Source organism: Anneissia japonica, unplaced genomic scaffold, assembly GCF_011630105.1.
Source record: "Anneissia japonica isolate Jap-2015-1 unplaced genomic scaffold, ASM1163010v1 scaffold287829_len2072220_cov186, whole genome shotgun sequence".
Classification (NCBI taxonomy): Eukaryota; Metazoa; Echinodermata; class Crinoidea; order Comatulida; family Comatulidae; genus Anneissia; species Anneissia japonica.
In genome coordinates this window covers 1,899,842-1,913,637 of record NW_022716075.1, presented here as the reverse complement: position 1 = coordinate 1,913,637, position 13,796 = coordinate 1,899,842, and the positions used below count along the sequence as shown (strand labels likewise).

Below are 13,796 nucleotides of genomic sequence, written 5' to 3'. Positions count from 1 at the left end.
GTGGAGGCTTTCTTTTTGGAACATTGCATTGCACTTTCATTCTCGAACTTTTTTAGTAATATGTAAGCACCAACCATGTATAATGAACTAGAGTATATTTCAACAGATTGTAGGCAGGACCATTTAGACCTTGTTAGATTCTTGCTTTATCAAACTATACTTTTTGAAAAAACAAAAATGGGTGGAAACCAAAATTAAAATATAATTTTGTTTTCTCATTTAATAGCAAGATGTTTTTGACAGTCTTTAGGTGAAAACAAATATAAGGTAAATCCTTGGCAAGCCAAAGGTGCTCATAGGGCTGGAACTTATCTCCAGTTTTAGGAAGCGTAAAGCGGATGATAGTGTGATGCTTCCCCGGGTTACTCATAAAAAAACTTGTACCCATTGATAAAGTGCCTTGCTCTAGGACAAGCGAAATGCGCAGCAAAATGCGTAAGCGAAATGCGCAACAGCTTAGCTCAGTCGGCTAATCTGGTGGTAGCCGTTGTGTGTGCGCTAAACCGTGGAGATCTGTAGGTCCCCGGTTCAATTCCCATCGCTGCCTCTCCTTGTGTTTCAGCTAGAGGGCAGAAATACAAGTTACAACAGCGCACCGTCTTTCGGATGAGACGTTTAAGCCATTGGTCCCGTGTGCATTATGGCCCATGTGCACGTTAAAGAACTCAGTACATTCTTCGGAAAAGAGTAGGGGATTGTCTCCCAGTGTACTACCCAATCACCACCAGAAGGACCCCACTGGAAATAAGTCTTCTTCTAGACTTTCGTGGGCTATCCTTGGTGTTTACACCGAATAAATCCAATCCAATCAAACAAAACACAATGATATGGTAAAATTGTACAAAAAGAAATTAAATATGACATGAAAAATATAATTAAAAAGTAAATATTAAAACACACATATGAGAGGAAGCAAAGAGGCCGACAAATACAAAAATGAGAGCGTGTGAGGAAAAAAAAGTGATAAAGGATGCGCTTAGGCTCTCAAGATTCTATAGCGCATCTTCGTAAATAAAGCAAAATTGCAATGTAAAATGTTCAATAATCAGATTCATAAATTCTATATAATTTTCTAAACTTTGAGGAAGATTTTTGTTTTGATTTTCCTACTAAAACTTCCAGCCTTTTGCGGTGGCAGATGTGCTATTATCTAAAACTATAATTTCATTTTAATTTGAAATCATCATTGGCGGGCGATGACTATATAAAGCTGTCTCGTTGAAACAGACCATTTAGAAACAACGTAAATAATGACTCAAAAAGTATTGTACAATAATCTGGACATAACAAGAAACAGTATCATTGCTGAATCAATAACAGTTAAAATTAAGAACCTAAAGTAGTAACATTTATGAAGCATACGGTACGGTAGAAAAATATCCTCTTATTTAAGCAGTGATGAAATATCATTTCTCATGAGTTTATGTCGTATCTATGTATATATTAACAGTCACCATGTGTAGATGTTTTCAAGGCTGTGTGCAACATCCTTACCAATCACAGAAGGGCAAGTTGTGGATGTTTCCATTTTTTTATGGATTGAAAGATTACAGGCTCACAAAATAGATATCAAGGTGGGACATCGTTAGTGTTACCTCAGTAACACCAACATTGTACAGTATGTCAATACTTGGATCCAAGATTAAATAGAGCACACAATTGAAACCTCCACTACTGTGGGACCGATATCAATTTATGACATTGACTCATGAGAAAGTAAATCTTAAAGACACTCTGTACAAATTGCAATTTGTTCTTTGATGAAATCTCGGCAGGGACACATCCGTCTATGGTCACTATCGTTACCAGCACAACTAAACAACAATATTTCTGACTGCATATAGCAGGTTTGATCCAATTGGTCCCAAGAGGGTGCTATGATCTCTTCTAAATACTTAAATTTCATACAAGGTATATTTTGTCTGAAAAAAAAAAGCAGTTTATATTGAAATTTATTTAATGTCAGATAATACATAAAATAGACATAAATTATTTCTTTTATCTTTTTGTTCAAGTACAAGTATATAAAGGGAGTTGCACATCCTTCCGGTGGCAGTGTTTTTCCTGCTTTTGCATCTCCTGCGAAATGATGCCAAATGAAAAGCTGCGGAGGTACTCAGCTGTATCGAATGCCTTGGTGGCACTGCTAAGTAGCGAAGGAATGTTGAATGGTGTTGTAATGTCAGCAACAGAGTACACCATGAATATATTGAACAGATCAACATCAATGGCATCAATTTCCTTTCATGCATATAGCTCTGTCCACACTATCAAATTTTATTTGACGAATACATGTGACATGTCTAAATATGGTCAAGGTGACATCACATCATGACCATATATAGGCATACCATGACTATATATGGGTATAAAACAGATTTTTGTCTATTTGATAGTCTTGACAAAGCGTAAGAGTGTCCCATCCAGTTCTGACCATTTTGAACCACTAATGCTATGTAAGGGTTGTAGAAGCGGGTTGGCATAGCATTATACCGGGAGCAGTTCCGTGATGTTTCTGCTAGGAGGCACGACATCAAGGATAATGGTCTGTTTAACAGCCAATCATTATCAACATAAAATCATTTTATTTGACAAAAACATGTGACATGCCTAAATATGGTCATGATGACATCACATCATGACCATATATAGGCACATCATGACTATATATGGGCATACAACAGTTTTTTTTGTCAAAGGAAATTTGATACTGTGGACAAAGCTTAAAGCTATTACATGTTAGAAAGTTTGTGAAACTTACTCTTGAAAGTTTTCCTTATTGTTGATATATTTAAAAAATGCTGGCTCACATATAAAACCTGAAAGATAAAAATATAATAATATATAATAATTGAACTTATATAGTGCGACAATGCGAAGCTTCAATGCGCTTTACAACCACGCACACTCTCACACAAACACTAAAAGAGCAAAGGAGTGGGAGAAGAAAAGGGCAATTATTGTTGATATACTTAAAAAAAGCTGGCTCACAAATGAACCCTGAAAGATAAAAATATAATAAATAATAATAAGTTGTACTTATATAAACCACACACAATCTCACACAAACACTAAAAGAGCAAAGGATTGGGTGGAAAAGAGGGCAATGAAAGAAATAAATGAGTTTTGAGTTAAGCCTTTAGTGTGGAAGCTTGCTTGATGTATTCAGGCAATTCATTCCATAGAGTGGATGAAGCAAAGGAAAACAATCTTTGACCTAAGATAGTGTATTGACCTTTGGGAATTGAGTAAGAACTGTGATGAGGAGTGTAATCTCTGTGAAGGATTACAAATTGAAAGTCACCTTATGCAAGTTGGAGCACCAGAGTGCAGTGCTTTAAAAGTAATGAACAGGATTTTGAAGATGATTCTTTTATTGACTGGTAGCCAACGAAGATCATGGATGACAGGTGTTATGTGACAACATGGTTTACTTCTGGTTACGATGCGAGCAGCGATGTACTGCACCCTTCGGAGCTTAAGCAGTTGGGAAGGCCAAAAAGCATGCTGCTGCTTAAGTCCACACGGGATGTATGAACAGTGGCTGCTCTAGGATATATTTTCTGGGGGGGGGGGGCTAAGTTGTCCGGGGGGGGGGGCTCAGTTGTCCGACAGGGGGACTTGAGCTCGTATGCTCGAGCTGGGGGAAGGGGTTGAGAGGGGTTTTCCGATCCCAAATGATATTTTTTTTTAAAGAATATCAACCTCTGGATGGCCGAAAATGGCACTCTCAGAGTGTGACAGACATGTGTTGGCTTGGTGTGGGCCTATTTTTATATGTTTTATGGTCTGACTGCCCGACGAGCTCTGTCCAGCGGGGGAACTTGACCTGTCCCCTCCCCCCTGGTGCCACCACTGGTTATGAAGGCATGTACCAGTCTTTCAGTCAACTTTTTGTCCAAGTATTTCCTGACACTGCCTATTTTCAGGATGCACATAAGAATAACAGTTTTCAACTAAGTTGTTAACTCAGGTTAAACAAGAAATAAACAATGTGTGTGTTGCTTTAATTGAAGATTAGTGTCAAGAATAACTCCAAGGTTTCTGTCTTCACTTTAAACAAGTAGAGTAGACTCACCGATCTCAATAAATTTAATTGGGATGGAATTTAAACGGCACAAAACATATATACATATCGGTTTGAACACTAACGAAAAAAGTATGTGATACTTAATAATATATTTTATTGTACTTAATATTGGCAAAGGGGTTTAGAGATGACCACTTAATGCATTGTTTATCTCCACTCAAGTCCCCGGATAACATGTATTTTAAATGTAACCGCATCGCTTTATCAGATATTTCTTAGTATGTCCATACAAACATGCTATAATAGCATGATGTTGATTAATCTTAATTGTTCTTGGTGCATATGATGGTGACAAGATTACTGTAGCCATGACGTAAACGCTCCTATTTTGACCTCTTATAGCTTATTAGGTCATTTGCTGAAAATGTACTGTTGCTGAAGGCAGTTCCACCTACTAATTTTAATGCACCCATATATATATTTGTATGCTTATATGTAAAAGTACATTAATAAATTTGAATAGTTTCATCTGGTTAGCTTAATATTAATAAAAAAACAACAAAAAAACTTGTAATGCGTCGATTCCAAGAATAATGATCAAAGGCGCAATTTATATTAAAAAGCCAAGCTGTTAAAGAGATGAGTTTTACGTTCAGATTTAAATGTAGTAATAGATGTATCAGACCTATTGAAAAAGGTAGATCATTCCAAGGATACAAGGCTGAAGATGTATATGTGGCAAAGACAAGCCAAACCAGTCACTCATCGCAAATCCTGTTTTGGAGATAATGGCCAAAACATGCTGGAATTTCAAAATTTTGGAAATCTATTTTATTGCACTAAACTAACCTTTATATATCTATACATCATGCTATGCTGTTATTTTCCTCATTTTCAATGTTAAAACAACAATTTTTAACGATTTGGTGATGGTTCCTGCCTAAGAAATGCCTGAAATCGTAAACTTTGAAGGCTGATTTCTCAAATATTGTTCTTTAAACAGCTGTATATTGTTCTTTAAACTCGTGTAACTTCATAACGAAGTGTCAGATTTAAATGATCCTTTTACCATTTTATAGCTCTCATTTTACTGTTTAAATTTTTACTGTATTAATAACTAAAAATTGATTTTTCCGACGAGTGACTGGTTTGGCTTGTCTTTGCCACATATGCTCTTTGGCCATATGTCGCAGTAAGTTAACATCCGCTGTGTTTGATTTATTAACGATAAAAACAGTTCTACTAAATTCCTATATTTTATACAATTAGTAAACTTTTAAAAAAATAATTAATAGGAGTATTATCACTTAGAAAGTTAGACCTATATTCTTTATCTATGTGTATGTATTGAATTGTCTTTTATTTTTTTTTTTTTAAAGAGCCACTGCATATCAGCTGACCTCCTTGGCTTAGCTGGATTGATTACCCTATTTTAATATGGTTTAATTTTTTTTGAATAAAAAAAAAATGCTTGATGCAAATATAACATCTTGAACTCAATATTTGATTTTTTTGGTAAATATTTTAATTGTTACAATATAAATACTTGCTTTGATGTTTTTACATAACTAGATGATTGTTTTTTTTTTTTAAATAACTAGACAGTCCACCTAGAAAATCTGTTTCTTTTACCATTTTTGTTTTGTTTTTTTGAATGAGACAAGTTACTTGTTTAAATTGAATTAGCAGTGTTTGTGTGCAGTTTATTGTACTGTACCTTGCCTGCTACAGGTATCTTTACAGGATTCTCCCGACTGAGCAACAACCTGTTTCATAGCGTGCTTTGGCGGCCAATGTGACTCTCCACAGAATTCCTGCAAAACAATTAAAGTGGGTGTCAAGGTACTAAGCAAAGCATGGATACTAGCAAGGACCACCAGTCATAAGAACCAGATAACCGATAAACAAAGTGTACCCCAATATAATATTAGAGCATGATAATTCACCTGATTTTGTATATAGATGCTAAGCCTCTGCAACATGCCCTCGCACGAGAACTCAAAGGGCAGATGTGGAGGCAATTCCCCCTGCTTTACTATCTCAGCTAACGTCATCTCCAGGGCTGTGGTATTACTGATGTCCACAGTGTGAACATACGGTTTACCGATGTACTGTTCTGCATATGGGTGCTGAGACGTCAGCTGTGGAGAAAGCACAAGGATATGGAATTTGTTGAAAAGCTTTGTCCACACTATCAAATTTTCTTTGACAAAAACCTGTTGTATGCCCATATATAGTCATGATGTGCCTATATATGGTCATGATGTGATGTCATCATGACCATATTTAGGCATGTCACATGTTTTTGTCAAATAAAAATTAATAGTCAGGGCTTTATATACGACACATCAAGATGCTATGTGCGTGTATTATATATTCATGTGCATTTCTATCTATAGTATAATGCAACTGTCTGTGTTGTTCCATACTAAAATTGTAGGCCAATTTATACTGACAGACCAGGAAAAGTACTTGACACAACACAGAGGTGACATCAGTTTTAGGGACGGTGTGTTATTGTTTTATTTAGCAGTAGCTATTGTTACACTAGTCTTAAACAAATTCCTAATTATGAATGGATGTTACAGTATTGTAATGCAATCCATTATACTTGCAATAAAATTTTTAATCAGAATTAGGAACTTGTTTTTTATTTAATTACTGCAAATCTTTTCTCCACATGGCCATTCCTTCATTGGAAGCGGTTTAGTACAGGGGAAATCATTTGGTTTCTCAACATTGAGGTCTGAGTTTCAATCCCTCGCAGTGCACCTCACTTGTGCCTGCGTTGCTTCTCTACACCCAGGAGCATAAATGGTACCTGGTGTGATCGTCTGCTACGAGCCAATATGGCAGTAACACTTAAGCATGAGGACCAAATGACCAGGGACAACAAAGCGCTTTGTAAAAGAAAAGCCGCTAAATACCAAGCAACACATAACATCAAAACATATTTCACAAAAAAAAAAACAACCAATACTTGCTCCTCTACAAACCAGCAAACACTCTAACCCGAATAATACAAGAGCAAAGTACTAATATTCCTTTAACTTTGCTCCAACCAGCAAATTGTCAGATTTAATAACAGCACCAGTGAAGGCACACAAACAGTAATCCAGTTAATGACTCATACCTGTCTTGTCGTTGGTTTATCTTTGAAAAACTTAGTATTTAGTGAATTCTTTGGTGGTATAAATAACGGATTAAGAAACACACAACCATTTGCAATGGCTTCTAATGGTGCTGGTCCTTCATACGGGAAACCAAGACCAACAAAAAGCTGAAAGAAAACCAAATTGAAAATATAAAAAAATAAATAAATATAAATATTGAAATTTTATGGAAACACAGAAAGAAATGCTTTACATAATACAGTGAATAAATATTATAGAAAAATGAATGGAGAGATAAGGAAACAGATCAAACATAGAGAAAATAATATTAGATGATAGTTTGTGTAATATATTAATATACTGTAAATTATTCATTTACATTTTTCTATCTGCCTAATATTTTTTATCCTTATTATATTTTTATAATTTCTGCCCTTTTATTTATCTGTTACTAGATATATAATGCTAAAAAAACTCCATCTTGAAGTCATTCTTAAGTGCAATTAAGATACAAATATTGTTATATTCAACTGTATATACGTACAGTCGGATTGTGTATATAATTTATTCCTAAAGATGAACAAATAAAGTTCAATATATTGAATCAGAATGGCTTGTATCACTTCGTTTCTTACTATTTTTGTTTATATTCATATATTTAATTTATTTATCTATAACCTAATTTAATTTTACTTTTCTTTTACTTTTTCAGTTCATTTGTAAATTAATAATCAAATAAAGATAATCCTCAAGTGTATGAACATGAAAACTAATAAAAAAATTGAAATCCTCTACGATCAGTTTTTCACTGTGACAATGTCACTGATAACCATAATAGTCAATGTGCTCCATTAACATTCAGTATAAATAAAATTTATTCAACATATATCATTCCCAAACTTATGGATGACAGCTCACATCACACCTGCTATATCAATTACTTGTCTATTATACATAATAATACATAATACAGAATTGAAACTGATAATATTCATCTGGTGCTTTGATTTCAAAGCGATTCCACAACAAAAATTATAATTATATTTACAGTAAACTTTGGTATGAAAAAACACCTCCATAGTGATGTAATAATATCTGAATACTGTAATAATTTGAACAAATGCCCCCACTAGACCTCCCTCAAATAAACGCCATACGCCGAGGCATATATTTTTCCTTGAATAAACACCCCCTAAATTACTTTAAACAAATATAATGGGAGCAACATCATTCATAACACATTTTATTATATTCTACTCAAGTAGACTTACAATTTTTCTAACCTGGTTGGGATCAATAACTAAGCCTTTATGAACACGCATATATACATTTTGGCGGTAATTACTGTATGTGCTGTAGTTTCACATTTATAGTAAAGTTCAGGGGTGTTTATTTGAGTATTTATATCCATTTTACACAAAACAAAAATAAATGCCTCCCTTGAATAAATGCTCCCCCAAAAACTTTTCTCTACAATAAAAGCCCCAGAGCATTTATTCAAATAAATGCAGTTTATATAGCACTCTTTATAGTCTCACAATGCTTAAAAAAAATCATGGAAAAAGGTGATATGATGACAATAAACTGTTCCTGTTTGGATTTCAAATCAAAGAGAGAGATTACCCTATTCAGATACTCTACCAGATCCATCTGAACTAGTAGGAAGCATTAAGACACTATCAGGTGATTTATAAATCCACTATAGAGATCACCATATATCACAATTACGTCATGTACGGCCTACTTAAGTGGGACCCAAATATTTCAGTCAAAGCATTCATACAAATCAGAAAGAAAATAAAAATTATGAACAGAAACGAAGGTGTAGGTAAAATTATACCCCATCCATGATGACATGCCTACTGCAGCAAAAGGGGAGGGGACCCTCTGTAGACTACCAGCAGTCAATAACATCAAAACAGTTGACAATATGAATAAAATGATTTGCCATTAATCACATATTAAAAAAGTGACTATAACTTAATAGTATTAATAGAATTGAATGTAAAAAAGGTTTGTTGCAAGAAATCTGTACTATGCCCTTATTTAAATTATTATATTACAAATCTATCTTTTTTTTTTTTACAAAATATCTTAACTTATCACCTTCATTTGACACTCCGCTGCCAGAAGTGAAGATGTTTTTATTAATGACTTAGCGTACATGTAAATTTAAAAAACAATCGCTTTCTTTAGCGAGACTAAAACAGAAAGCTGTGTAAATTGATGAGAAGGAATCTCACATAGTAATCCACTATGCAATAAATTAAATCTGAAATTATGACTATAAGTAGAAATCAGATCATTTAAATTCTGATTTACACCTGCATTTCAAGTCTGCCTGACACCTGCGTGCGAGGTGTCTTGCGTGCTAATTTCAACATCGTCTGCGCACAATCCGTGACAAATGGTGTTTGATCTTCGATCATAGCATCGCATAGGATGTGTGACTATGTGTCAGGCATGAACTAATAAAATAAATCATTCAATAAATCTAAATTTATCATTATTATTTCATGAATTTCAATGTTCATACATGGTGAAGATTAACTTCATTTGATTATTGATTTTCGAATGAATATAGGAAATGTTTATAACAATTAAATAAAAAAAAAAAAAAGTAAATGCATAGACACTCATTTGAATACATATGAGACATACCTGTCTTTCTTGCCTACAAAGCTGTTATGTATCAGTACTGTCTCTTATACACATCTAGATGTGTATAAGAGACAGTATATATATATATTGTTAACTTTTTAATGTGAAATGTTTGTAAATTTTATATTGCTGTGTTAAATTTTTTTTTAAAAAATAAACCAGAAATGAATGAATAAATGAATATATATCATGCGATGTTAGTATTTCCCTCATTTCTGATGTTAAAAAACTAATTTTCTTTTTATAACTTGATGATGTTCTCTGCCCGAAAAAGTGAACTTCTCAAAAAACTATTCTTTAAACAGCTGTATGTTTAAACTCCTGTAACTTCACAATTAAATGTCAAATTTAAATGATTCTTTTACTATTTTATAACTTTCATTACACTGCTTAACCCTATATTAACTAAAAATTTATTTTTGCAAAGAAGTGATCAGTTTGGCTTGTCTTTGCTACATATACAAAGTATTGCAGATATAAATGCCTTGGAAACTAAAGTATTTTTTTTTCAAAATATAGTGTTGACAGTGTTTCTCTATGTAAACTGTACAAATGTTGGAATAAACATTTAAAGAACATGGTTGAAAGAATAAAATATTTGCTAGAAACAGATATTATCCAAAACATGTCAACCCTGTTCTGTGGAGTATCTCTCACACACTCAAATTTTATGTCAGTGAAACATCCATACAACATACATACTGATACATAACAGCTTTGTAGGCAAGAAAGACAGGTATGTCTCATATGTATTCAAATGAGTGCCTTGGATAATGAAGTATGCCATGTAGTAATATTACTAGTTTCTGAGAAAACATGTAACTAAACTTCATTTTGGGATGGCCTTTCAATTGCTCTTGCCATTTTCCAATGAAAATATTTTAATGCCTATTTTCAATAACAGCTCCAAAATCTACTCAATTTACAGAAAGTCTACACAATTTATGTCAAGCCTAAGCATTTTTAACACACATACTCCAAACACTGAACAACTATGCATAAAACACAATGTCAAAAAAAAATAATGCACAGAAGGATATAATAAGCAACTGAAGTAGTAAGAAAGGGCCTATTGTGTTACACACTTGAATGGCGATCATGAAAGGAAAATCTACACAATCATTCTTATCTTATGATATATTTTGAAATATTCTGTGAATATGGCCAAAGAAATATTTACCTTAGTTTCTCGTAGAAGCTGTTGGATCGCTTGACCTGATACAATCCCATGGTTGATAACGTAGTTCGGTAAATAACGTTTCATTTCAGTTAAATTGCGAAAAACCGTCGCATGCACAGTAAATTTCGAATGAATTATGTCTACATATTCTGTAGCATCCTGCAAAAAACAAAATTAAAGGGGAAGGTAAAAAAAACCTGTTAATCTGTGGAGTCAAAGAAATATAAATATTAAATATTTTAATTATAAAAGGTATGAATTATTTTTAGACAGTTTACTTGTAGTATTTTGCCTAGAGAAAATCAAGTAATAATGATTATGAGACGGCAAGTTCTCTTTTTATAGTGTATTATGAGCTGTAGAGTACTGGCATAATGACAGAATGTGGTTTTTGCAAATATATTTAATGATTTCAAAATAATCGAGGTTATTAAGATGATTTTGGGGGATTTTGGCTTTTGGGGAAGTTACAGTATTTCTCTATTTGTCCCCTATCTTCGTCCCTGAATAAACAGTACCGCATCAGTATTAAAATAGGTCATGTCAGAATATATACAATATGAGATGCCATGATATGATTGCTTTTAATATGAAGATATTTTACTGTCGTTAGCCAATATTTAAATGATTATACTTGCACAGTAATAATCCTAGTACTAAAACACCTGGCGCTGTAATCACTTTACTTTTTTATTTTTATCCCAGTCTGACATTCGCCAAAAAGAACGATGCGAAGGTCTGGATCCGCGCCTGTTCCATTATCAATTGGTGTCAAGAACATTGTTAGACTATTTGTTATACTATGGTCGTAATACATTTCTAAAAAATATATGAGTCATAATAGAAACTATTAGCCTTTAGTAGACTGCTAACAACAATCAATTGCATGTCTGACTATGAAGGGAGGTAAGAATTGAATCCAGTGCATTAATGGATTGTAGTTCCTTGTAGACAATATACTGCAGTGTTATAGACTTGAGAGTCAAATTGATATACAGTACTGTAGTTTGGTGATATTAGATAATTAGATTTTTAGTTATAGACAGTCTACCAAATTACACTGACATTAGTGAAAAATAAGACTTAATTTAGAAACCTTGGTATACAGTATTTAAAAAAATCTCTTTTTGCTAATTTACAGAAAAAAACTCCCAGTGGGATCATTTAATATGTGCCTATTGCTTGACAGTTTTTTTTGGGTACCTTTCTGTGACATAGTTCTTTTTTGGGTACCTTTCTGTGACATAGTTCTTTTTTGGGTACCTTTCTGTGACATAGTTCTTTTTTGGGTACCTTTCTGTGACATAGTTTTTTTTGGATACCATTCTATGTGGAGAATCAATTATTCAAATTTCTGATAACCTACAATGGTATCCCATAATTTCCCTCTTTGAACTTTAAACTCTCAAACTGGAGTTACTCTCACAACTTACAAGTGAGATGATAATTAATTCATAATTCATAATTTTATTTCTTCACATGAGATGGTAGTTAACAAAGGAAGATATTCCCTGTACAAGTGTCAACTACCAAAGCATAGAATACTAATAATATAATAAACAGCGACAACAATAACAATAATAACAATAATAATAACAATAATAACAATAATAATAATAATAACAATAATAATAATAATAATAATAATAATAATAATAATATTCATAATAATGATCACAGAAATAAGTAAAATTATAATAATTAATACTCCTGTTCAGACAGCATCGCATTGCGATCAGTTGTAGCAAATGCGACACCCAATTGCAAAGTTAGATTGTGTGAGAGCTCACCAATAGTAGTCGATAAGTAATCCGATATCACAACGAATTCCACAGGCACTGTTTGGCTGAGGTCATTCAACATAGGCCTAGCCACCGGAGTCCTAGGCCCTAGAATGTAAAGTTTTTGTGTATGGTTGATTGCAATCGGTGTTATCAGTTTCGGATTTTCACCGATTACCACCGTTTACATTGCAACCGATCGCAACAGAGTGTAGTCTAAATAAGGTATGAGTGTGTTACAGCCCCCTGCAGGCATAGTAGACACAAAAATTAATGAAAATAACATGCTGCCTGCATTTTTTATTTTAAATTATAACCTACAATATATATTATGTAGTTGACATGGTGCATTTGATATCCTAATCAGTATAAATATCTTGCTCTGTTATTACGTACTATCCGAGACACTTAGACATCTGGGATTAAAAACATTATTCAAGTAATTACAGATTCTCATCAATCTGACAGTTGCAAAATGAAATATCAAGCACAAGATATCACATACTGTACCCAGATCAAAATATTAATTACAATCGCAGAACACAGAACAGGTTTCTATGTATCTGATATTTAATTGACTGATCAAGTCAACTTACGGCCCACATGTTTGACTTCTTTCCGTAAACGAGGGCTGAATTGCTTTTACGTACAGTTGATGTTGGCTGGTTTGTCTCGGCTTGGTCAACAACGAACCCCATGAAAGAATTATCAGGCGTGTGAGCTGAAAGAAGACAATACAAAAGCTCATAAATTACCATGATGATATAAGTAAAAAAAGGTCATATTAAACCCATAAAATTTATTTTGATTGATTTTTCCACACCACTTACTAAAGCAACAGACTGAAAACATAAAGCCTGTTTTCTTTAAAAAAAAAACAATAAAAAAAAAACAAAAAAAAAAACCCAGATATTATGATGGCCTGAAGCAGGAAACCAACAACATAAATCCCATTGACTGTCTTTTCAATGCTCAGGACTACACTAGTCCAGTGGTAGCGCCAGAACCTGCCCAACGGAGGGGCTAGGGGC

General features: G+C 33.6%; 1 protein-coding gene across 2 annotated transcripts in view; it reads right to left on the bottom strand.

The window, feature by feature from the left end:
• Window positions 1–692: 692 nt before the first annotated feature.
• Window positions 693–13,796, bottom strand: part of LOC117109570 (alpha-1,6-mannosylglycoprotein 6-beta-N-acetylglucosaminyltransferase A-like) — an 83,283-nt gene continuing 70,179 nt past the window's right edge. For both annotated transcript variants that reach the window (XM_033251937.1, XM_033251938.1), the window contains exons 11-17: window positions 13,362–13,486; window positions 10,985–11,143; window positions 7,164–7,310; window positions 5,977–6,171; window positions 5,748–5,844; window positions 2,762–2,819; window positions 693–1,922 (exon numbers count right to left, since the gene is read on the bottom strand). In XM_033251937.1, coding sequence (XP_033107828.1) covers window positions 1,724–1,922; window positions 2,762–2,819; window positions 5,748–5,844; window positions 5,977–6,171; window positions 7,164–7,310; window positions 10,985–11,143; window positions 13,362–13,486 — 980 coding nt within the window. In that variant the 3' untranslated portion in view covers window positions 693–1,723. The remainder of the gene's footprint in view (window positions 1,923–2,761; window positions 2,820–5,747; window positions 5,845–5,976; window positions 6,172–7,163; window positions 7,311–10,984; window positions 11,144–13,361; window positions 13,487–13,796) is intronic.